A 25184-nucleotide genomic window follows, 5' to 3' on the forward strand; every position below is an offset into this window, starting at 1 on the left:
CAGACACCATAGACATTTGCTCACTTCCCTTAATTACGTGTTTGTATTAATATGTTATTTGGGAGTAGGGTAAAAGGGCAAATAACATGAATTTTATGAAGAATCAAATGTTAACTGACATGTTCAGAATAATAATGAAAAAGGGGACCTAGATGATAGGAAATGTGAACCAGACATATATGACTGGTCAGGCAAACAAAGTTTCTGTTGACTGTAGTCACTGAATTATTTGAAAATGCATGATCTTCATTCATATCCTACTCGACACAACTAAGAACTAGATTTTAACCTTTGTTTACAGTGCTCACTGTTACTACTTACTGCAGTTTGGCTTGATAGTTTGAATCTCATCAGGGAAACTTGCATGAAAACAATGTTTGAAAACCTCTCTCTTCCAAAGTTCCCATTAAAGGGAAAAAAGATTGTACATTGTTTTTTACATCAGGCAGGTAATTAATGCTGTATATTCCATATATCCCAGCACAGAGTTGAGTTTCAAAGGAGTTGCCCTAGGTACAAATGCTTCTGTAGTCAAGAGCTTTCTAGTGTTTCTTTTTACTTTTTTTTTTTTTTTTTTGGAAACAGAGTCTTGTTCTTTCGCCTAGGCTGGAGTGCAGTGGCATGATCTCAGCTCACTGCAACCTCTGCCTCCCAGGTTCAAGCGATTCTCCTGCCTCAGTCTCCCGAGTAGCTGGGATTACAGGCATGTGCCACCATGCCCAGCTAATTTTTGTATTTTTAATAGAGACGGGGTTTCACCATGGTGGCCAGACTGGTCTCAAACTCCTGACCTCAGGTGATCCACCTGCCTCGGCCTCCCAAAGTGCTGGGATTACAGGCTAGTGTGTCTTTTGTAATTTGCTTTAAACCCTGTTTTTTTGAGACAGAGTCTTGCTCTATCACCCAGGGTAGAGTGCAGTGGTGTGATCTCGGCTCACTGCAACCTGCGCCTCCCGGGTTGAAGTGATTCTCCTGCCCCAGCCTCCTGAGCAGCTGGAACTATAGGCACACGCCACCACACTCAGCTGATTTTTGTATTTTTAATAGAGATGGGGTTCACTATCTTGGCCAGGCTGGTCTCGAATTCCTGACCTTGTGATCCACCCACCTCACCCTCCCAAAGTGCTGGGATTACAAGCATGATTGCCACCGCGCCCAGCCTAAACCATTTTTTTTTTTTTTTTTTTTTTTTGAGACGGAGTCTCGCTCTGTTGCCCAGGCTGGAGTGCAGTGGCGCGATCTCCACTTACTGCAAGCTCCGCCTCCCGGGTTCACGCCATTCTCCTGCCTCAGCCTCCCGAGTAGCTGGGACTACAGGCGCCCACCACCACGCCCGGCTAGTTTTTTGTATTTTCTTAGTAGAGACGATTGGTCTCAATCTCCTGACCTCGTGATCCGCCCGTCTCGGCCTCCCAAAGTTCTGGGATTACAGGCTGGAGCCACCGCGCCCGGCCACCTAAACCTTTTTGAATCACGTATCACATACCCTTATTCATATATAAGTGACACTGTAAATGTCAAACATTTTTCAAAGTCCCAATAAATTTGTATTGTCTTCTGTTTAACAATTTCTTTACTACCTTCCACAGTTCTGGAAAATTGAATTTAAATCTATGGAGGTTAAGGTAAAAAAAAAAAAAGCTTTACATCATTCTGAGTTTTTGTATTATAGAAGATATAAAAATCTTTGGAAAGACTTTAATTCAGTGCCTTTTGTGAGCTGGGAAATTATGTCAAAACTGAATAGACTGAACATTAATAAAACTTTCCTAGCATCTTACTAGACTCTGTAGAAAAAGAAAAAAATTATACATTATATATTGAAGGAAAATTAACCCAGAATCCAGCAGAGAGCACAAAGGAGCCTAAATAGAGAGCACAGAGTACATGTGTGGATGTTCCACCACTTTAAAATAGAAAGACCTTATGGGAAACCAGTTCTTTAAGATGTAATTCTAACAAATAGTAGCAGCTGCTTTTAATTAGAACAAGAGATGTTTAAGGCAGATTTGCTGACAGCATGAAACACTGATAAATTATTTATGTATTTATTTTTGAGACAGGGTCTCACTCTGTCACCCAGGCAAGAGTGCAGTAGTGTGATTTTTGGCTCACTTCAACCTCCACCTCCGAGGCTCAAGCAGTCCTCCCACCTCAGCCTCCCCAGAAGCTGGGACTACAGGTGCATGCTATCAGGGCCAGCTAATCTTTCTATATTTTATAGAGACAGGGTTTTGCCGTGTTTCTCAGACTAGTCTTAAACTCTTGGGCTTAAGTGATTTACCTGCCTCAGCCTCCCAAAATGCTGGGACTATAGGCATGAACCACCATGCCTGGCTAATGAATAATTTTTAAAAAGACAATTGAAAAAAAGCATAAAAGCAGGTCTTAGGAGCTTAAAACTAACAAAATAACTTGTTCGTAATGATGACCGAAGTCATCCAGAGTTAGATTATATTCATATTGTCAGAAAATCTGAAAGACATATTTTAGGAACATTTTAATCAATTTTTAAATAATCTTTTGTATCTGAGGAAGAAACCTCAGTTACATGAGAAATGTGCTTATGTAATGGAACACTTACTGTGGGCCTTTTCTGTGTTAGGCGTTGTGAGAGAATACGAAAAATTAAAAGTAAGTAGGATGCTGTCCCTGCTTTTCAAATATTTCCCGTCTTAATGTCACTTATGTGGAACTTTTTATGCCCCTCTTATGCCAAATAAACATACCATTACTTTGTGGTTTAGATTGTGCTGTGAATTGTTTGAGAACCCATCTTTCTGATAGCATATATAGATCCGTTAAAATTTCATCAATTTGTTGGCTAACATCAATTTATTGAAAACAGTCAAATTCAGATACTCAACCAGTGGTTAATTTCTAGTCCACAGTTCGTTCTTCTTTATAAATGAAAATGGTAGCACGTTATCTCTTAAATGTATGTTGTTAGATTTTCTTCCCCAGTGATAGTGAACTACCTTACCAGGAATGTGACCTGTCACCCAGTTTTTCCCCCTCTACAAAGCCAGAAGACAGAGAAACTTGCAATGTTATCATTATTGTTATTGTTGTAGTTTGCCTTCATGCTTTCTATTTAAATGCTAATTTAGAAATATAATGGAAATGTTGGATATACTATTCAATGTATTCAGTGTGGGATGCCTTTAAAGTACAAACACGTTCCTTTTCTCCTAGTCCTAAGTAAAAATTGGTAAAACTATCAAGAGAAAATAATAGCATATGTAATAGTTCATGTAAGAGCTTGATGTCAGTGTTAAAATACTTTTTAACTTTTTTCATATTTATATGGATTATACTATCAAAATAGCACTTTTTCAGGTACTGTGCACCAACATGATTAACATGATGTTTTACTCCCAAAACTGAATATGCAGGAATATGTTAATATGGTGGTAGTTTCTGTAGGTAAGCAGTAAGAAAAATAAGTGAATACTTATTGAATATAGTATTACCTTTTCATTTAATAGTACTTAGACGAAGGAGAATGTCAAATAATTCATTTATTAAAATACTTAGTTACAGTTTATTATATATATGCTGTTTTTATACATGTGAGTTTAGATTATACCTTTGGATATAGTTAGTGATTTTAAATGAGACATCTTTAAGTGCCCAGCTAACTCAGTCAGTAGAGCACGAGACCCTTAAATAAGACTTCTTTTTATAGGGATCCATTTAGCTTTTCTAAAAGGTATTTGCGTTTTAATTGAAAAATATAATATGGCAGGGCGCAGTGGCTCGTGCCTGTAATCCCACTACTTCAGGAGGCCAAGGCAGGTGGATCACTTGAGGTCAGGAGGTCAAGACCAGCCTGGTCAATATGCTGAAACTTCATCTCTACTGAAAAAAAAATACAAAAATTTAAAATTAGTTGGGTGTGGTGGCAGGCATCTGTAATCCCAGCTACTAGGGAGACTGAGGCAGGAGAATTGCTTAAACCCAGGAGGTGGAGGTTGCCATGAGCCGACATCGCACCTCTGCACTCCATCCTGGGCGACAGAGCAAGACCCTGTCTCAAAAAAAAAAAAAAAAAGGAAAGCATAAGATATTGATATTTAATACCTTCTCTACCACAGAATTTATGTCTGTGACAAGAATTAAACTTGTAACAAAAAATGTTTTGTGCTTCATGTGTCTGTGATCTAACAACATATTTGTAAATAAAAGCACATAGGAAAATAGCATTCATACTTTTGTTGTGTAAGTCATGTTTTGTACTGTTCTTTTTAATAAAAATGTTATCTACACAGTTATACCATCTCCATTTAAAAAAGCATTCTTTGTATATTTTTATATGGTTTTCATGTTTTCTTCATATGATGGCTGATACCTGTTTTGTTTAGATATAAGAAAAATCTTTGTAAGTAACTGTATGACTTGTATAAACAAGTGACTTTCACCTAAGTTTAATGTACAAAGCATCTAAATTAAGGTGTGCAAAATATATTTGTGGTAATGAGACATTTAATCTAGAATTTATTTATGTCCCTCTTTTTCTTCCTTTTTAGGTATCCAATGTCCCCAGCATCAGTAGATTGCCAACTCCCTCTCCTTGCCACACCCCAGCCAGTGTTATGCTGGTGCTGTTATACCCATCCCAGATTACTGTAGCAGAATGGAGTTGTTCTTTAGTTGTGAGGTAAGTTTCCCTCCCCACTCATTTCACGTACATAGAGATGCAACTTTTCTTTTTACAGTATTGTGTAGTTTTGTAAGTTACTTTATATTTTCCTTTATGATTCCTTAAGTTATTAATCTGTTACACTCAAAAACTTATAAAACTGCATAATATAATGAAGGACTTACCTTGTGACCATAGACCAGTTTCTTTGTAGCAATCCCTATGGGGTTATAAAACCTCCAGTGTTTGGTAGTTGGGCCATCTCATGGAAAGGGAGCTGGCAATCTGCAGCTGCAGTGGACATTGGATGAGAAAGCATGAAAGGTAAGCTTCAAATTTAAATTATATTGTATGCCTTTGGTTCCATAATGTACACTTGAAATTCATACTTTTGTTGATTCATAAAAGAAAAATACTACTTGCCACTTTATAAAGTGACCTTCAGTAAATATTTGAATTATTAAATTCATATAATGCATTGAGATTCTCTTAGTATTTTTTGACTATGAAAACTGAAAATTCTAACATGGAAACAGTTAACTTATCCCTGTATTCACATACTTGTTTATAAAGGAAAGTCAGAACTAAAATTAGATGTATAAAGCTTATTAAATATATTTTTATTAGAGAAAATCATAGCATTACTCCACAAATGATCTTTTACTAAATTATCTGCCATTTTTATCTTTGTTTCTGTATTAATCAGTATAGAGAAAGTCTTAAGAGTCTTTCTGATTTTTATTACATCCATGTTCTCTCTTTGTGTTTGAAGATAGAAGAACTTGCTGTTTTGCTTTTAATTCACTCTTAACTTTAGGTCATTATAATTTTAATTATTATTGTAATTATAAAAGTTAAAATAAGTTTTAGAGATTTTAATTCTTACAATACAGAGATACCTACGTGTAAATATAGGTACTTACACAATATAATCTATTTCTTCTTTAGGAATTGTCTTTGTGGGGTCCAAGAGATACAGCATTGTATAGTGGAAGGAGATTAGATGCTAGTATTTAGAGTGTAGAATTCTAGTCTAATGGCTGTTTTTATCTGCAAATACAGTTGTATCTCAGTATCCTTGGGAGATTGGTTCCAGGACCCCACCTTCATACCAAAATCCATGTATGTTCGAGTGCCTTATATAAAATGGTGTAGTCTTTATGTATAACCTACACACATCCTCCTGTAGACTTTAAATCATCTCTGTATTACTTACAATATCTACTACAATGTAAATGTGATTTAAATAGTTGATATACTATATTGTCTAGGGAATAATGACAAGAAAGAAAAGTCTGTATGTGTTTAGTGTAGACACAACCATTCATTATTTTTTTTCTTCCAAATATTTTATATCTGTGGTTGGATACAGAGGGTCAACTGTACTTCACTGTATAACTTTAGACCATTTTCTTCTAGAAAATAAATGCCCTTTGAGTTTCCTTTCAACTTTAATAATTTCATCCTAGGTGAAACATGATCATTGTTCTTTGTTTTTCCCTTGTCCGTGTATATGAATAAAGTTGATCAATCAGAAAAGCTATTAGTAGGTTTTAGTTAATGACCTGATTTAATGTTCAATAAATATTTGTTTGATTTTTAAATAGATTTTTATATTAGACCCAAGATAAGGCAGATTATCATCTCTAATTTCTTTTATATAACTTTTCTTCTCTTCACGTTAATTTCATTGTATACCATGAAACTCTGAGACCACTACTAAGTAGAAAGGGACAGTGTCATTTTAATTTGATTGGGGTTGTAAGCACCATGTTTTGACCAAAGAAGATGATACATGAAACAGGCAATGTGAGTTTCCCTTTTACTCTCAGTAATTAAAACACCTTAGCTCAAATAGCAATCCCAGAACAGTTAATTTTCAACTTTTTTAAACCTCTGCATGCATTTGAGCAACATAAAAACTTGACTCACATTCTCCATGGCAGGGTATAGGGGTGCCCTTTGTTGTGGTCATTATTTTCATATGTATCTGCTAGACAAAGCATTTTATCAATCTTTACTTTCCTGTAATTTGTGTTATGAAAATAATAAACTTTGTGGTTTGATTTCCAAATATAGAATGATTCAATAAGCATTTTCAAATTATGAATGAAATATTATACCACCACTACCCCAGACTGAAAATATATAAAGAAAGAGAAGAAGGCCACAAAGCATATAACGTTAAAAGATAACAGACATTTCAAAACAGATTACTGGGTGAGACAGAGTTGTATGAAAGAAGTCTGTTCTCTGATCATAATATTTAAGCTTCCTTCCTTATATACAGTCTTCTAGTTCAGTAGTATATTTATCCGTTTTGGATTAAATTTCTAAGATTAGTAATAAAAATAAAATTAAAAGGTAAAAACTTTCTAATCATTTAAAAACTCTTTTCTACAAAAATTAATATTAATAATTCAACAGAGACAGAAATGCAGTTGACAAATACCTTGAAATAACAACATCCCAGCTACACAGTCTCCCCATCCTGTGCCTCATCTACCTAGACCTAAGTAAGTTCTTCTGTGCCACGATACTGCTAGTCCTTCTGCATCCCCCACCGCACTACCACATGCTAATCCAGGCAGCAGTCATACTACCCAGAGTAATTCTACAACTGTCATTTTTCTCCTGTAACTCCTGCTGAGGAATTCAGCATGCCTGGTGTTCCCTAGCCTTTGAACAGTTTTCCAGTTAATTCTGCCACAAAGAGTATAGTCTCCCTACCATCATACCTTTCCTCTTCTTCTCTCTTTAACTTAGGGAAGATTTACTTCCACTCTCACCATTTCACTTTTTGAAGCCAAATAGTTGAGAATTGCAAGAATGTTGGTTACAAGTCTACCTAATTTCAATTTTAAGTTCACTTTTTCTAGATGAAAGTTACTTCCTGTTCAATTTTATAACGTATCATGTAATAGTTTTGTGTTCATGGCTTAGAATAAGCACTTTTTACTATCTTATAACATTTCTTTGAGAAAAACTTTCAAGGTGTACATGCCTTATTAAAGGGAAAAGTTACCTATTTTCTATTTTAAGTTCACTTTTTCTAAATGAAAGTTATTTTTTGTTCGATTTTATTGTGTACCAGTTTAATAGTTCTGTTTTCATGGCTTAAAATAAGTACTTTTGGCCGGGCGCGGTGGCTCAAGCCTGTAATCCCAGCACTTTGGGAGGCCGAGACGGGCGGATCATGAGGTCAGGAGATCGAGACCATCCTGGCTAACACGGTGAAACCCCGTCTCTACTAAAAAAATACAAAAAACTAGCCGGGCGAAGTGGCGGGTGCCTGTAGTCCCAGCTACTCGGGAGGCTGAGGCAGGAGAATGGCGTGAACCCGAGAGGAGGAGCTTGCAGTGAGCTGAGATCCGGCCACTGCACTCCAGCCTGGGTGACAGAGCAAGACTCCGTCTCAAAAAAAAAAAAAAAAAATAAGTACTTTTATAACGTCTCTTTGAGAAAAATAAACTTGTAAGGTGTAGCTCATTTTTAAGTTGGGTCCTTTGTGTACTTTAGAACACATTGAACAAGAGGCCTATCTAAATTAATATTTGAAATAAAAATTACTTTTCTTGAATTTTTTTTCTTAATACTGTGATTCATCATACCATTAAGAAACAAGAATTAGTCATGAGCCTAGGTTCCATATTCATTATGTGCATATGCACGTATATAATCTCATATCTTCCTACTCTTCTAGTAAGCAATTCCTTTTCTAAGATATAAAAACCTCAGAGGTAGAAATTTACCTGTTTATGTGCATAAACATTCTGCTGGTTTAAAGCACAGAATATTTTTTGTAAAACTATACTGTTCATCACACAGGTTTATATATGACTAAAATTTTCATGACTCAAATTTGAAGGTCATATATATATGTATATGTATAACCTTATGTATATTGGGAAATTTATGCACATGTTTGTAATACTTTTTGCTCTAGATAGTGGTAATTTTTCTCCCTTAGTGTTCTACTTATATGCAAATGGACTCAACAGTTGCTATAGGACAGAATCTAAGTTTATGCATGTTAAATGTGACCCATAATGTATATAATTATGTATCTTTTGTTAGAAAGAAAACATGTGGATTGTATGATGTGTGAATTATATCTCAAAGTCATTTCAAAAAAAAAACCCAACATGATTATGTAACAGTAGATGATGGTAATAACAGGTATATACTGTGGCTTAGCAGCTATAAATTTATTGTTCCTATGTTATTCAAATAATTTTATATATACAGGTGAGGTGTATCTTCTAGAGGTTTTTATAGCCTGTGTCAGATTGAATTTATGTGATGTACTTTTTAAGAGGTAGTGATGTGATTCTAAGAGCTTGGACTTCAGAATCAGGCAGATATGGGTTTAAGTTATAGGACCTTAAGTCATTTAATCTCTATGAGCCTTATTTTCATCATTTGTAAAGTGAACATAACACTGCACATATCTCAGAAGGCTTTTTGTAAATGCTAGAGCTCTCTCTAGATATGTAGATGTGAAATACCTAGGTTAATACTTAGCAGATTGAGAGGACATCAGTAATTATTAACTCTTACTATAGCATTAGAGTATTGAAAACAGTAACTGCTTGGTTGCTTTTCTGGGCTAGAAACATTGTAAAATAAAATAATTGTAAAATTTCCTAGGAAGTTTGTTAAAAAGACTGCTTTTGGACCTGATAACAGACGTACCTTTTCTCTCCCTTTTCCCCACTCTTTGGGAAAATTACAATAACTTTACTGAAATGACCCATGTCATACTTATTTAATGAATTTATATAAATGTTTGTATTTTTACATATATTTAACAAATGACTTATTAAAACATTTACAGTTGATGCAATTTTAAAACATTTTTAAAATTTTTATCTTCCAGTTGGATGAAACAGGTTTCAGATTTCTCTGGTAGAAGTGAGAATTGTTACATATATTGATATTTTCCCCCTTTCTTCAAGCTTCTGAAGAAGACATATGTTTTATGGAGTATTGATGTTTTTGTATTTTACTCAGAAAATAAGTTTTGACATTTACTTTTAGAATAAATCTAAGGGATTTACTTTAAACATTGTTTTCAGGGAAAATGGTATCATCGGAGGCAAGCTGTAAAAGAATTACATAGTACATTGATCCGTCTTTTAAATGAATTGCTGCCATGGGAACCGAAGTTAATGAAGGCTTTCCAAAGAAACAGGTAATTCAAACATTATAATCTGTTTTACTTATTTTATGGTCCTTAATTTATGATCTTTGGATGATGTCCTGGAATCATTTAGTAGTTTTCCAGTCATTTGTAAATTGGCAGATATTTTTGACTGCCCACTGTGTGCAAGGCATTTTCTAAGCCCTGAGAAAATACTGTTGACTAAACAAAGCCGCTACTCTGTGACTTACATTCTCATGGAAAAAAACACACTCAAATGTCAGGTGGCAAAAGAAGTACTGTGAAGAAAAATAAAGCAAGCTAAGGGGGTTAAGAAATGGCCGATTTGGGCAGGATGAAGGTTACTCTTTAATCTTGTCAGGGAAAGCTTCCCTGGTGAGTTGGTGTTTGAACAGAGACCTTAAAGAAATGAGGAAGGGAGCTGTGTGGATTTCTGAGGGGAAAGCAGAGGGAATAAAAGGTACTAAAACCCTAGAGTTGATAGCATGTTTGGCGTTTAGTGGAGATGCAAAGAGGCAAGTGTAACCAAAGCCGAGCAAGTGAAGAGAAATGTGGTAACAGGCAAGAGTCAGAGAGGTAAGGAGGAAGGAAGCCGGATCATGTAGATATTTAAGAATTTGAGTTTTTACACTGAGTGAGATGAGAAGTCATTGAAGTGTTTTAAGCAGGAAAGGGATATGATCTGATTTATGTTTTAAAGTGATCACTCTTAACTGTTGGGTTGAGGTAAATATAATGGTACAAAGATGAAAGCAGGGAAACCAGTATACTATAGCAGTAATCCAGGAGAAAAATGGTAGAGGCTTGGACCAGGATAGTAGCAGTGCAGATACCAAAGAGTGGCTGGATTCTGGATATATCTTGAAAGTAGGATTGGTAGAATTTGCTTAAGGATTGGATATATCGGATATGAGAGAAAGTGAGGAGTGAAAAAGATGGTACCCACTATTTTTGGTCTAAACAACTAGAATAATGGAATTGCCATTAACTGAGATAGGGGAAACTCAAGGAGTAGCAAATTTGAGAGGTAGAGGGGATTGAAGAGTTTGGATTTCAACATGTTAACTTTGATATGCCCTTTAGACATCTAATTGGTGTTATTGAATAGGCAGTTTGGTATAGGAGTCTGAGTTCAAGAGAGTCTGGAGGTAAAAATTTGGCAGCTGTCAGCATCTTGATTGTATTTAAAGACATAAGGCTGGTAGAAATCACCTAGTATATGAGCATAGATAGAGAAGAAAACAAAAGCGAGTACTAGATCTTCCAGCATGTAGAAGTGGCCAAGATGAGTAGGACTCAGCAGAAGAGACTTTGAAGGAGTGCTCAGTAAAATAGGAAGATAGTCAAGGAAGAGAAGTGTTTTGGAAACCAGGTAAGGAAATGTTTCATAAAGGAGGACTGCTCATGATGGGTTGAGGAAATGAGAAATAAGAATTTATTATTTAATTTGGCAACATGAGGATCATATTAATGACCTTGGTAAGCTGTGGTAGTAGAAAAGTGGATAAAAGTCTTAGAAGTCTATTTAGGAGAATTAGGGGAAAGAAATGGAAGAGTCTTCTTTCATGGAGTTTTGCTATAAGGTGGAATAGAGAAATGGAGCAGTATCTGGAAGGAAAAGAGGTTAAGAGGATGTGTTTTGTCGTTGTTGATGTTATAGAGTAACATGTTTGTGTACTGATGGAAATGATCTAGTAGACAAAAAATGGATTCAGGTAAAGGAAGGGACATTTAGTAGAGTGTTATCCTTGATTAGGTAAGAGGATGCATTTAAATGGAGGTGTTAGCTTAGGTAGGGAGATGGAGAATAGGAATATACATTAAGGTGATTTGCAGATGAGGTGTGAGCATGTGAAAGTTATCTTCTGATTGCCTCCATTTTTCTTGAAATAAGAAGTAAAGCCATTAACTGAGACCAAGAAGGTTACTGAGAGTGAGAAGGGAGGAGAACTTTATACTATCTCCACATAGATATTTTTTCATTCCAATTTTATAGATTGAAAGGGAAATTCATTTTGTGATTATCATTTAGTAACCCATTCTAATACCTTTCACAGCCCTCATGTGCTTCCGTAAAACCCTTAACAATAATTTAAAACATAAATAAATTGAAAGCAATTTTTAACTAACATCTGTTGAATATTTATGTGCCACACATACTGAGAGGTAAGTACTGTTACTATTCTCATTTGTAATAAGTAAACTGATGCTTAGAAAATTAAGGAATTTTAATGTTTTAAAAATTAAAAACCACTTTGGGAGGCTGAGGTGGGTGGATCACGAGGTCAGGAGAGGAGCCCATCCTGGGTAACATGGTGAAACCCCGTCTCTACTAAAAACACAAAAAATTAGCTAGGTGTGGTGGCAGGCGCCTGTAGTCCCAGCTACTCGGGAGGCTGAAGCAGGAAAATGGTGTGAACCCAGGAGGCGGAGCTTGCAGTGAGCCAAGATCGCTTCACTGCACTCCAGCCTGGGCAACAGAGCAAGACTCTGTCTCCAAAAAAAAAAAAAAAAAAATTAAAGCCTGGGCAATATGGTGAAACTGCGTATGTATAAAAAATACAAACATTAGCCAGGTATGGTGGTGCATGCTTATGGTCCCAGCTACTCAGAAGGCTGAGGTGGGTGCATTTCTTGATCCTGGGAGGTGGAGGTTACAGTGAGCCAAGATTGTGCCACTTGTACTCCAGTCTGGTGATAAAGTGAGACCCTATCTCAAAAAACTAAATTAAAATTGAAAGTCTTACAACTAGTAAGTAACAGAGGTGGGACTTAAAATCTAATGTGCACAAATAAGAATGTGTAGTAAAAATAAATTGGAGAACATGACCAGGCGTGGTGGCTTATGCCTGTAATCCCAGCACTTTAGGAGGCCAAAGTGGGCAGATCACAAAGTCAGGAGTTTGAGACCAGCTTGGCCAACATGGTGAAACCCTGTCTCTACTGAAAATACAAAAATTAGCCGGGTGTGGTGGTGCGCGTCTGTAATCCCAGCTACTCGGGAGGCTGAGGCAGGAGAACTGCTTGAACCCGGGAGGCAGAGGTTGCAGTGAGCTGAGATCGTGCCACTGCACTCCAGCCTGGGTGACAAAGTAAGACTCTGTCAAGGAAGGAAGGGAGGCAGGGAGGGAGGGAGGGAGGGAGGGAGGGAGGAAATAGAGAACATATGTTCATATTTCTTTTTTGAATAAACAACACTAAGGGTGAAAGTTGAGGATAGGGTAGAAAACTTCATTGAAAACAAAAGGAATAATAAAGGATCTCTAAAATACTAGATGTTTCCATCTCTAGTTTCTCAGAAATAAAGCTATTATGTTTTTATATGAAAAGGATCTCTGTGAAAGATTACTTTTCAGCTTTGTTTTCCTAGGCTTAATTTTAAAAAATATTTCTATTAAGACTGAAGGGTTTAGATACAATTACTCCCAGGATTAAGTGATAGATTTGTTACTCTCTGTATAATAGTCGCAAAAATAGATACTGGTGCTTAGAATTTCTGGCTTAAACTTTTTTAAATGACCTTTTAAGATGTGTTATAGTCAGTAATTTTAAGACTCTCTAATCTGTCAGTGCAGCTAGAAAAAAAATTATTGTTGTCTCATTTAATTGATCTAACAGCAATCTTTATAAAGATGATCAGGCCAGACACCGTGGCTCACGCCTGTAATACCAGCAATTTGGGAGGCCGAGGCAGGTGGATCACGAGGTCAGGAGATCGAGACCATCTGGCTAATATGGTGAAACCCTGTCTCTATTAAAAATACAAAAAATTAGCTGGGCGTGGTGGTGGGCGCCTGTAGTCCCAGGTACTCTGGAGGCTGAGACAGGAGAATGGCGTGAACCCGGGAGGCGGAGCTTGCAGTGAGCCGAGATTGAGCCACTGTACTCTAGCCTGGGCAACAGAGCGAGACTCTGTCTCAAATAAAAAAAAAAAGAAAAAAGATGATCAGATGGTATGTTCAAATCTGTATTCTGAAATTTGCAGGGGTGTGTGTGTGTGTGTGTGTGTGTGTGTTTTGAAATGGAGTCTCGCTGTGTCACCCAGGCTGGAGTACAGTGGCGTGATCTTCGCTAACTGCAACCTCCACCTCCCGGGTTCAAGCAGTTCTCGTCCCTCAGCCTCCCGAATAGCTGGGATTACAGGTGCCTACCACCACGCCCAGCTAATTTTTGTATTTTTAGTAGAGACAGGGCTTCACCATGTTGGCCAGGCTGGTCTCAATTCCTGGGCTCAAGAGATCCGCCTACCTTGGCCTCCCAAAGTGGTGGGATTACAGGCATGAGCCACCATGCCTGGCCAGATACATATAATTTTTTAAGTTTCAAGTTTCTTACGCCTGTACCATAGGTTCTGTCTTCCTGAGCATTGGCAAGACTGAACTAAGCATTTTAGACACACTTTAAGATTAAAGCATAATTTCTAATGACTTCATAAAAAATATTTCCATATGTAGTTTAAAATGTTAAAAGTTAGTTTAGATTTCAAGAATTTAATACATATGTATTATTTGTTATGTTGGGCATTTTATTTCAGGAGCCGCCTAAAGAAAGACTATGATGATTTCAGAAGACAACCTGATCATGATAAATTTACTAGAGAACTATGGACTACTGATGAAGGTGAAGGAGATCTTGGAAAAGACTCTCCTAAGGGAGAAATCAGTAAGTCTATTGACTTAACAGAACCTCTGGATATCCTGGAGAAAGATCACTTTGATTCAGGTAAGCATTAAACCTTTTTTTTTAAATCAGCACAGAAAGCACAAAGAGAAGTTTTTGTTTGCTGTGAAGGCAAAAGATAATATGGTCAATGAAATGCATTCATTGGAGAAATCTGTTACGTTTTGAAGAAGTACTGTCCACATCCTTATCAGAAGTTTCTACTAGTTTCTACTAGGCAACATAGCAAGACCCCATCTCAACAAAAAAATAAATAAAAATTAGCCAGGCATGGTGGTTGCATCCCTGTAGTCCCAGCTATTCAAGAGGTTGAGATAGGAGGATCGCTTGAGGCCAGGAATTCAAGGTTACGGTGAGCTGTCCACTGCTTTCTAGAGTGGGCAACAGAGCAAAATGCTGTCTCAAAAAAAACAAAAAGTTTCTTGGAGTCATTATTACATTTCTAGGAGTTTCAGGAGCCAGTGCTTCACTCCAAACTGTAGGCCTGTCATTGCCCATTACAAACCACATGCCCTTGATCTGTAATCCCTTTGAAATTGATTCATGCTCTTCTTTTTATTATTAGTATTTTTGAAGCATTGTATCTGAGATTTACTTTAGAAATAGAATTTGACAAGTTCTTAATATTGTGAAGATTATTTTTTGAGGAATTACCAAGGTTGATGGCCTAATGAGACCAGAATGAACACATCATTTTAATAAGGATAAAGGGCTGGATTAGATTACCTGTAATTCATTTCCATTTATCAGATTACATTATTATGTAAATCTAGTTTAATGACTTTCTTTGGTTATATAGAGGTTAATGTGAAAGTATGTGGTTAGAAATGCATTAACCTGTTGTTTTCGATCTTTGGCAAATAAGAGTAATGTCTTATAAACCTAGTTTGACCGAATATGAACATAAATTTTTTTACTCTAAGGGTGAACATCAGAAAAAGCTGGATATTTTTTGTCCTTTAGAGTCTCTAGAAATAGAATAGGTTGGAGAACCACCTCTCTATGGTATCAAAATGTTCCTAGCTAGAAAAAGAGAACTAGATTCCTTTCCAAATCAAATTCTGAGCCCTGATTGTTGACTTAGGTGTTTCTAATGAAACAATTTTTTGCACTTACACTGGCAGAAGAATTAGCAGAATTCTTGACCAAAAATTTTGACCAAAAAAATGTTCTCAATAATAGGTTATTATTGGGCATGGTTATGATATCTAGGTTATCATGTCAAAGATGACCTTACCTTTATCTTCATCAGTGGTGCTAAGGCTTTTGAATCACCCTGCAGTAGATTTCTTAATACATTGCCCACTCAAAGATTCACTTTCTTTTTTACAGTTGATGTTGTTATTATTTAGTTGCTGTTTTTTATAAACAAAATGCCTATTTTTATAATTTTCAGATGATATGAAGTTGTCAGAAATAGATTTTCCTATGGCTCGAAGCAAGCTGTTGAAAAAGGAATTACCTTCAAAAGACTTACCGAAGACACTGCTTAAAACACTTAAACGACAGTCCAAACAGACTGGTTATGTGGATGACAGCACAAAAGAGCTTTCTCCAAGGAAGAAAGCAAAGTTAAGCACAAATGAGACAATAGTTGAGAATCTAGAAGGTGATGTGCAGATTGACTGTTTCAATGAATCAAAGCATGCAGAGCCATCATTTCCAGAGTCATTTGCCTCATTGGATTCAGTACCTGTGTGTACTCTCCAGAAAGGGACCAAACCCATTCAGGCTTTGCTCGCAAAGAATATTGGGAACAAAGTGACCTTAACAAATCAACTGCCTCCTTCCACAGGTAGAAGTGCTTCTGCTGTGGAAAAACCAGTTTTATCTCCTCCAGAAGCAAGCCCCGTAAAGCCAGCATTGACCTGCCACACCAATACAAAAGGTCCTTTACAAATGGTATACAAAATGCCCTGTGGCCAGTGGTTGCCAATAGATCTTCAAAATAGCTCTGTAAAGATTCAGATGCAGCCTGTGGTGGATCCTAAAACAGGAGAAAAAATCATGCAGCAAGTTCTTATTCTGCCTAAGAATTTTGTGATTCAGCATAAAGAGGGAAAAGCAGTTGCAAAAGAAATACCACCACTTCAACAGAAAGGTACAGAACAACATTGTTCATCTTTCGCACAGACAACAAACAGAAATTCTTCTTTAGCATCAGTTTTTGTCAACTCACCAGGAACTGTTTCTACCCAACTACCAAATACAGTTTTCAACAAAACGATTACACCTTTATCAAATGTAACTAGTGCTAGACCACAGCCTTTGTCGCCTGTAACCTCTGTAAATAACTTATTAACACCATCAGTTAAGACTAGCCAGAGTGAGGCAGGAAAAACCAAGAATGCAGTTTCAGCAGCCACATTCTCCTTGCCCAGTGCTTCACCCACCATTTCCTCCACAGGTCAGCCTCTGTTATCAACAACAACACTAAATGGGTCTACAAATCCTGGTAGTTCCTTCAACTGTTTTGCACAACAGACTGCTGATTCTTCTGAAGCAAAGCAAGAGCTGAAAACTGTGTGCATAAGAGATTCACAGTCAATTCTTGTTAGGACACGAGGTGGGAACACTGGAGTTGTAAAAGTACAGACCAACCCAGATCAAAATTCACCCAATACTGTAACTTCAAGTTCAGTTTTCACTTTTGCTCCTCAGCTTCAGGCATTTCTGGTGCCAAAATCAACAACTTCTTCCTCTGCTTTTTCACCTGTAGCTGGAACAACTACTACATCTAGTCTTTCACCTTTCAGCCAAACACCGGCTTCTGTTTCCATTCCAGCTAGCTTTGCTCCATCCATGGGGAAAAATCTCAAACTTACATTAGGCTACCCCACTGGCAGTGGTGATTTGGGCCACATGATAGATAAAACTTCACACATGCCCTCTTCTCCCTTGAAGTCCTCTGTTTGTTCTAGCACTCTACTACCATCAACAACAAGTAGTTCAGTAAGTGTAATTAGCATATCAGCAGCAAATTTTGGACAAAACAATGCAAATATTATTCATACTCCAACTAAACAGCAACAAGTAGATTATATCACAAAAAGTTACCCTGTTACAAGGTCAGAAGCAACAGCAACAACAAATGGAGATGTAATCAGTGGGACTCCAGTTCAGAAACTTATGCTGGTATCAGCTCCATCTATTCTTTCTTCTGGCAATGGAACTGCAATTAATATGACACCTGCACTGACATCTACAGGTGTTTCTGCCCAGAAATTAGTTTTTATTAATGCCCCAGTTCCCAGTGGTACATCAACCCCGACTCTTGTTGCAGAATCATTAAAACAAACTCTTCCTCCTCCATTGAATAAAGCATATGTTAAGACTCCAGAGCAACCCCAGATAGTACTGATTCCATCTACAGTGGGCACACCAATAAAAATAAATTCATCACCAGCTGTGTCTCAGATAAAAGATGTGAAAATTGGACTAAACATAGGTCAAGCGATTGTAAATACTTCAGGCACTGTGCCAGCTATACCGTCAATTAACATACTACAAAATGTAACCCCAAAAGGAGAAGACAAAAGTAGCAAGGGCTATATTTTGCCATTGTCAACAAGTGGTAATTCAATTCCAGTAAGCTCAAATTTTGTGAGTCGGAATATTACCCCTGTTAATGAATCGGTGGTTTCTGCAGCAAGAGCAGTAAACGTGCTTTCAGTTACCGGAGCGAATTTATCTTTAGGTTCCCTTTCAGTGACCTCAGCCTCTGCTTCAGCTGGGACACGACCTCCTGTTTTAGTCAGTGGAAATGATACCTCTTCGAGAATTATGCCTATTTTGTCAAATAGACTTTGCTCATCAAGTCTCGGAAACACTGTGGCTATATCAACTGTGAAAACAGGACACCTTGCATCATCTGTTCTGATTTCAACTACACAACCAGTAGTGTCTCCTAAATGTTTGACATCAGCTTTGCAAATTCCTGTTACGGTTGCCTTACCTGCCCCTGCGACTACATCCCCCAAAATAATAAACACAGTTCCACATTCAGCAACAGTACCAGGAGCCACACGTTCTATATCTCTTTCTAAAAGACAATCTCGGACTTCGCTCCAGTTTCAGTCACCAGGGATTTCAACTACAGTGCCAACAAATATAAACACAAATAAACCTCAAACTGAATTGTCATCCCTTTCACCAGGTCCAGGTAAAATAGTTAATATTTCCAATTTTGCTTCTCTGCCGAACCAGCAAGCTTTAGTAAAAACCCCCAGTTACAGTTCTGCTCCAGGTGGCGCTACCATTCACACGGCTTCAGCACCATCTAATGTAACTAGTTTAGTCGGGAGTCAGTTCAGTGAACCTTGTATTCAGCAAAAAATAGTCATCAATACCAGTACACCTTTGGCACCTGGTACTCAGATTATGATTAACGGAACCCGGTTTATTGTTCCACCACAAGGTCTTGGAGCTGGCAGCCATGTTCTCCTTATATCTACTAATCCAAAATATGGAGCCCCCTTAGTTCTTAACAGTGGCCAAGGCATTCAGTCTACGCCAATAGATAACTCTACCCAGAAGATTACACTAGCGTCAAATAATTCTTTAAGTGGGCAACCTCTACAACATCCTCTAAGAAGCCCTACAAAATTTATAAACTCTTTTGGGAATGCAAGTTCTATACCCACAGTACATACATCACCACAAATCATAAACACAACTGTTAAAGTTCCTGTTCCACCTCCTGTACCAACAGTATCTCTGACTTCAGTAATTAAGTCTCCTCCAGCTACTCTTTTGGCTAAGACATCTTTGGTTTCTGCCATTTGCCCCAGTAATCCTCCACTGCCAAGTAGCACTTCAGTGTTTCATTTGGACACACCTGTCAAAAAATTGTTGGTTAGCCCAGAAGGAGCCATTTTGAATACCATAAACACTCCAGCATCTAAGGTTTCTTCACTCTCTCCATCTCTCTCTCAGATTGTATCTGCCAGTCGAAATCCTGCGTCTGTCTTCCCTGCTTTTCAGTCATCGGGCTTAGAGAAGCCTGACACAGCTGCATCTTGAATTTAGACTAAAAGAGCCAGTTTTTAAATAATGGGGCATTGTTTTGACTCCCATAAAAATTTTAAATGTTTATTATACTATTGAAAACATACTATACATAGTTGTGTGTGTGTGTGTATGTGTGTGTGTGTTTTAATGTATCTTTTCATTAGCTTGCAACAAGGCTTTGTTTTCTTGGGGAGGGAAAAATCTGTTTCATTTCACTTGCTATTCTGAGGAGGGTTTCGAGATTCTGTGTTTAAAGTCAGGATTTACCTGTTTGTAGAACATAAAGTGAACAAAGTTTGAATAGTTTAGAGTAAGCTAGCCTTTTGCACATTTACATTGACATGTTTCTTCTTGAATTTGGACTGTTGCAGCATATCTATGATATGGTATTCTGTGTCATTAGTGAAATCTTATTTTTGTTTCTGTAAAAAATATATATATATTTATGCATTGTGAAAAATGCAGTCCATGATGTAAAATTGTACATATTCCAGAATCCCTAACAACCTGTACTAAATATATGTACAAAGAACTATGCTGTCTTATTTATGTTTTGTTTACATAATGTATAGTTTTTTAAGTATTTTAGTAATTTTGGACCAGTGAACTGTTAGCAACAATGCAGAAGAATCTGCATGTAATAAACTGAGTTGCTGTATTTCTTTGTTTGAATACCATTTTTAACGTGTGTTCTTGTTCCATTGAAAGAATACAGGATGTAATTGAAGATAGTCCTTTACAAGAAAGAATTAAGGCTGGGAAATCTGAATTAGGGCTAGCATTTGTACTGGCTTTCCAGCTTACAAATACTACTTTCACTTAGATCTTGTGAGTATTTCAGAAAATTCCTTTTTTTTTTTTTTTTTTTACTCACTTGTTGCCCACCCTGGAGGGTAGTGGTGCAGTCTCAGCTCAGTGCAACCTCCTCCTCCTGAGCTCAAGCCATCCTCCCACCTCAGCCTCCCAAGTATTAGGTTGGTGTGTAAGTAATTGCGGTTTTTTGCCATTAGTGGCAAAAATGCCGCAGTTACTTTCTCACTAGCCTAATAGCTGGGACTACGGGCATGGGCCACCATGCCTGACTAATTTTTTAATTTTTTGTAGAGATGGTTTCACTATATTGCCAGGCTGGTCTTGAACTCCTGGTCTCAAGAGATCCACCTACCTTGGCCTCCCAAATGCTGGTGTTACAGGCATGAGCCATCGCACCCGAGAATATGCCTTGTTTTGAATAAAAGGTAGCTTTTATCTTTATTGGATCTTTATATCCATTATCTTGAGCTACTGAATTGTATACTCATCCTTCCATTTATAATGTCGTTAATGAAGTTATTGTTGGGTGTTGAAAATGATATGGAAGCATAGGCCTAAAGATTTCCTTTGAGACTACATCAAAGTGTATTTGTTATCAAAGTGGAGAGGGTAGTGAAAATATTCCTAGAAAGTCACTAACGGCTCTCAAAAAAGGCTCTTTATGCTCTTAAGTACTTTTCCTAGTCATGTTTATACTCTACTCAATCACTCTCCCCCTTTTTCTGTCAGTTAAGAAAGCCCTTGGAAAGTGGGTGATGTTTCAAGTGCATTGCATTGCACATAGATGGTGCTCAATAAATGAATGTATTTACCTACTCAGCTTTTAAAATGACCCAAAACTGTTTGCCTTTTGTCTCAGAAGAATTCTCTAAACCACTTTAAGAAACTAATTTACTGAATTACCTATGGCCCAACTTTAATCCCAGTGAAGGACCTAAACTAATTAACCACTAAATCTCTTTTTTTTTTTTTTTATTGTTTTGAGACAGGGTCTTCTCTCTTGTCCAGGCTGGAGTGCAGTGCTGCTATCTCAGCTCACTGCAACCTCTGCCTCCTGGATTCAAGCGATTCTCCCACCTCAGCCTCCTGAGTAACTGGGATTACAGGTGCGTGCCGCCATAGCCTGGATAATTTTTGGATTTTTAGTAGAGATGAAGTTTCACCATATTGGTCAGGCTGGTCTCGAACTCCTGACCTCAGGTGATCTGCCCACCTCGGCCTCCCAAAGTGCTGGGATTACAGGTGTGAGCCACTGCGCCCAGCCACTAAATCTCTTCTAACTCCTAAATCCAAAATTCTAATATGACCTTCAAAGCTCTGTGTGATCTGAACTTCTGATGTGATACTGAAGTCCCCACTTAAAGTTTAAAAAGCTCTTCAGTCTGTTCCCACCTACCTCTCCAGCTTCATTTCAACCTATTCTCCCTCTTATTCACCGTACTCTAATTTTCTTTTAGTTTCTAGAAAATTCAAGACACTTCAGGGTCTTCCTAGATGTCCTCTTTGACCTAATGTTCCATTACAGGTTCTTATTACGTGTTATGTAAACTCCCTCTCCTTGTCATACCTCAGCCAACATCATTATATTGTGCAGTCACTCAGACTGAGAACAACATAGCACTTCTTCAAAACTATAATTACTTGTATGAAATTATTTAATTTCAGGAACCTTATCAATCATCATCATCATGCCAGCATCTGGCACACTGTTTTCAATGTCTATTTGTTGAGTAGGTGAGTGACAAATCTAGATAACCTCTTATTTAAGGTCTAGTTTACTTTTTAAAACTAATGCTCCATTTTTTAAACTAGAAATTTGATTAATGGATTTATATCTTCAAAAACCCAGATTCCTTTCCTCCAGTTTTGTAGATCATGTGGATGTCTGAGATCGTGGCTAGAGTACAAAGTTAAATTCCTGAATTCATTGTGTTTAGTGTTATTAAGGGTTCTGTAAAGGGCATCTATAAAGGCATACATGAAAAGGAAGAAATGTCACAACAGTGCCACCTGAAAAGATTTGTGGTATTGGAGGGGCGTGTTTTTATACTTAGTATAGAATTAAGCCATTTAGATATCTGTGTTCTGTGTCACCTAAAATACTAAGTTAAAAGATGCTGAAATAGCCTGCCTCCTTCTGGTGTATTAGCACTTCCCTTTCCTCTCATTTCCTATGGTTTTTCCTGCCCCCACAAAAAGTTTTTTCCTTTGTGATTAGTTTTATATACGTTTATATACACATATATATACACATACATACACACACGTGTAATATTAAATAGCTGAAGTCCTGCTCACATCCCAAGTCTCCAATTTTATTGGTGTATTTAATTAGTTGAAATAGTTTTATGATTAAAGTAGTGATAGCTAGAATATGTACACTAAAATCAGTGGAAATGTTTGCTTGATCCAGTAGATCAACTTAAATTTAGAATTTTTTAACATTAAAAGCTTGAGAAATTGGCATATTCTGAAAGAGATCTAAGAAATTTGATAGGGATTTTACTTAGCCAAAATTACTAAAACTTAGAAATGATAGTTTACTTGAAGTCATTCCAGAAGTAGTTTTGCCATCAACTGAGCTTATTGGCTTGTTGTTACTATAATGCTATCATCTGCCCCAGTTATTCTTACACATTTATTCAGCAAGCATTTACTATCCACAGCATGGTGTTTGATACTTAGAAAAGTTGAAGGGTATGGCATAGTTTAGAACATTCTTATAACTTGGAGTGAAAATGTGAATGTGAGAAACATAGTTAAAAATGTATGAAGCAGTATTACAGAATCAAATGATGTATGTAATCATCTTAATTACTTTAAGAATGATGTATGTAAAACATTCTTAAAGTAATTATTGAACAAATTCAAGGCATCTACCAAAGTTGTAAATGTATTCTACACACTTATTGAGAACTATATAATGTAGAAGATGTTGCAGGAACAATACAGATGAGTAGGATTCCATCCTGTCCTCAATACAAAAAATAGTAAAATAATAATAAGTTAGAGGAATAAAGAACTTACTGTAAGAACTTAGCAGGGAGTTTCCAGAGAAGGTTTCATGTAAGAGGTGGCATTTGTGCTATGACTGCAAGTACGTTTACAACTGGGCCCACAAAGCCTGAGTCTAAGAAAAGCACAAGGAGCATGTAGGGAACACAGCAGTTGAATTTGAATGAAATGCTGTAGGTTAAGAGGACCTATAGGGAATGATTAGAAAAATAGGTTGAGCTAGCTGATAGAGGACTGAAAAATATTCTGAAAGTATGAAGCTTTTGAGCAAGGGTAGTAATAGTCAAACATAAGATGGGGACAATTACCTTGCAGGATTGCTATGAGGTTAGATGAGATAATTTACCTAAAGTACTTAGCCTATTGCCTACCACATAGTAAATACTTAAATAGTAGCTGCCATCACTGACCTTACCAAAGACAGGGAGACCCGTCAGGATATTAGGTGGGCCAGAAAAGTGGTGTGAAGACCTGATATTTGGCATAATCAGGTATCTAGTAATGCTAGAGATGAGACAACCTGTTGAGATTGAGAAGGATAAAGAAGGTATTTTAAGGGAAAGCTTTTATTTTTGACTGCATAAAATTTAGAAATATTTAAACAGCAAATAATATGAACAAAGTGTTACCTCCCCTAAATCTATGAATGTAGTGCTAAACTAATAAAAATACTAATAGATTTAGTTGGAGGGTATTATTCTTTTTTTGTTGGGTTTGGGTGGGATTCTGTCTATTAAACCTAAATTTATTGAGGTAAATACTGTTACTCACATTTCTTGTAACAGTTCGTAGCATATATAAATGACCTTTATTGATTTATTTATCTCCATGATCATACAAAATTCAATTATGGTTTACGTAATAGTGAACTATTTAATTCAGCCTAAATACAGTACTTAAATGGACCTGATTCTGAGAGTCTCATGGAATGGTCTAATAGTCAAGAATTGTATTAAAACCATCTAGATTTGTAAAACACCATCTTAGGAATTGTAATTCTTTCGAACTTGAATTTAAGCAAATGTAGCATCAACTAAGAAAAAACAATAAAAAGAGATTAAATTATTAAGTAAAGAAAACACGGTCATGTGTCCTCCAGTATATAGTTAGGAGTTGGTTGCTGTAAACCTGAATCAAACCTACTGACCCAAATGTGTAAGCCCTTACAGTTTTAACCTCTCCCTTCCTTGCAGACATGATGCATGGGATCGCCTGCACATGGAACAGCAGGAACCACTTGGGAAAACCTGAAATTTAAACTGCTTTAGTCAACTTTATCTGTTGTGATCATTTTCTTTTCTTAGCTCAGTGAGCTTTCTGTTAGTGTGCCAAGCTGCCATCCAACTTTCTTGAGCATTTTTTCTCTTGGGAAATGATCAAGTTTTGATAGTAGAAAGTGCTTCTTTCCAAGACTTTCTCGAGGCCATCTTCCTGTGGGCGTCATGCTTCTGATGTTACACAGCTGATGTTTTCATATGAGCTACATTTTCAGACTACAAAGATGCTTATTCAGATGAGAGACCATTTCTTTGAACTGTAAGTGATTCATTTGATTTTCTTTTTAATAGTCCTTGTTTTTCTTCTTCAAGCCTTTTTAAGGAAACATTTAACAGCATCAGTGTATTTCTTCAAATTGTTTTTTGATTTACAGCCTAGAAGTTCTCAATTTTCTGATTTGTCTTTGTCTGATTTCAAGTTGCCATCACCCATGTAATTTTTGCTAAAGAAGACAGGCAAGTATATCACCTTCAATTTTAAAGGGCTCTCTTTATCATTTACAACTTCTTTATGTTTTCAAGTTGTCAAGCATTTTTTTCCTTCGTTTCTCACACTTTGTATTCCATTTCACAGCTTCTTGGG

General features: G+C 36.9%; 1 protein-coding gene across 1 annotated transcript in view; it reads left to right on the plus strand.

The window, feature by feature from the left end:
• The window catches only part of KIAA2026 (KIAA2026 ortholog), an 88524-nt gene extending 68356 nt beyond the window's left edge, over positions 1 to 20168 (plus strand). Inside the window, exons 6-8 of the mRNA XM_025359382.1 lie at positions 9721 to 9836; positions 14341 to 14528; positions 15883 to 20168. Of these exons, the coding sequence (XP_025215167.1) occupies positions 9721 to 9836; positions 14341 to 14528; positions 15883 to 19508 (3930 nt within the window). The 3' untranslated portion in view covers positions 19509 to 20168. The remainder of the gene's footprint in view (positions 1 to 9720; positions 9837 to 14340; positions 14529 to 15882) is intronic.
• Positions 20169 to 25184: the final 5016 nt, after the last annotated feature.

Source organism: Theropithecus gelada, chromosome 15 (assembly GCF_003255815.1).
Source record: "Theropithecus gelada isolate Dixy chromosome 15, Tgel_1.0, whole genome shotgun sequence".
Classification (NCBI taxonomy): domain Eukaryota; kingdom Metazoa; phylum Chordata; class Mammalia; order Primates; family Cercopithecidae; genus Theropithecus; species Theropithecus gelada.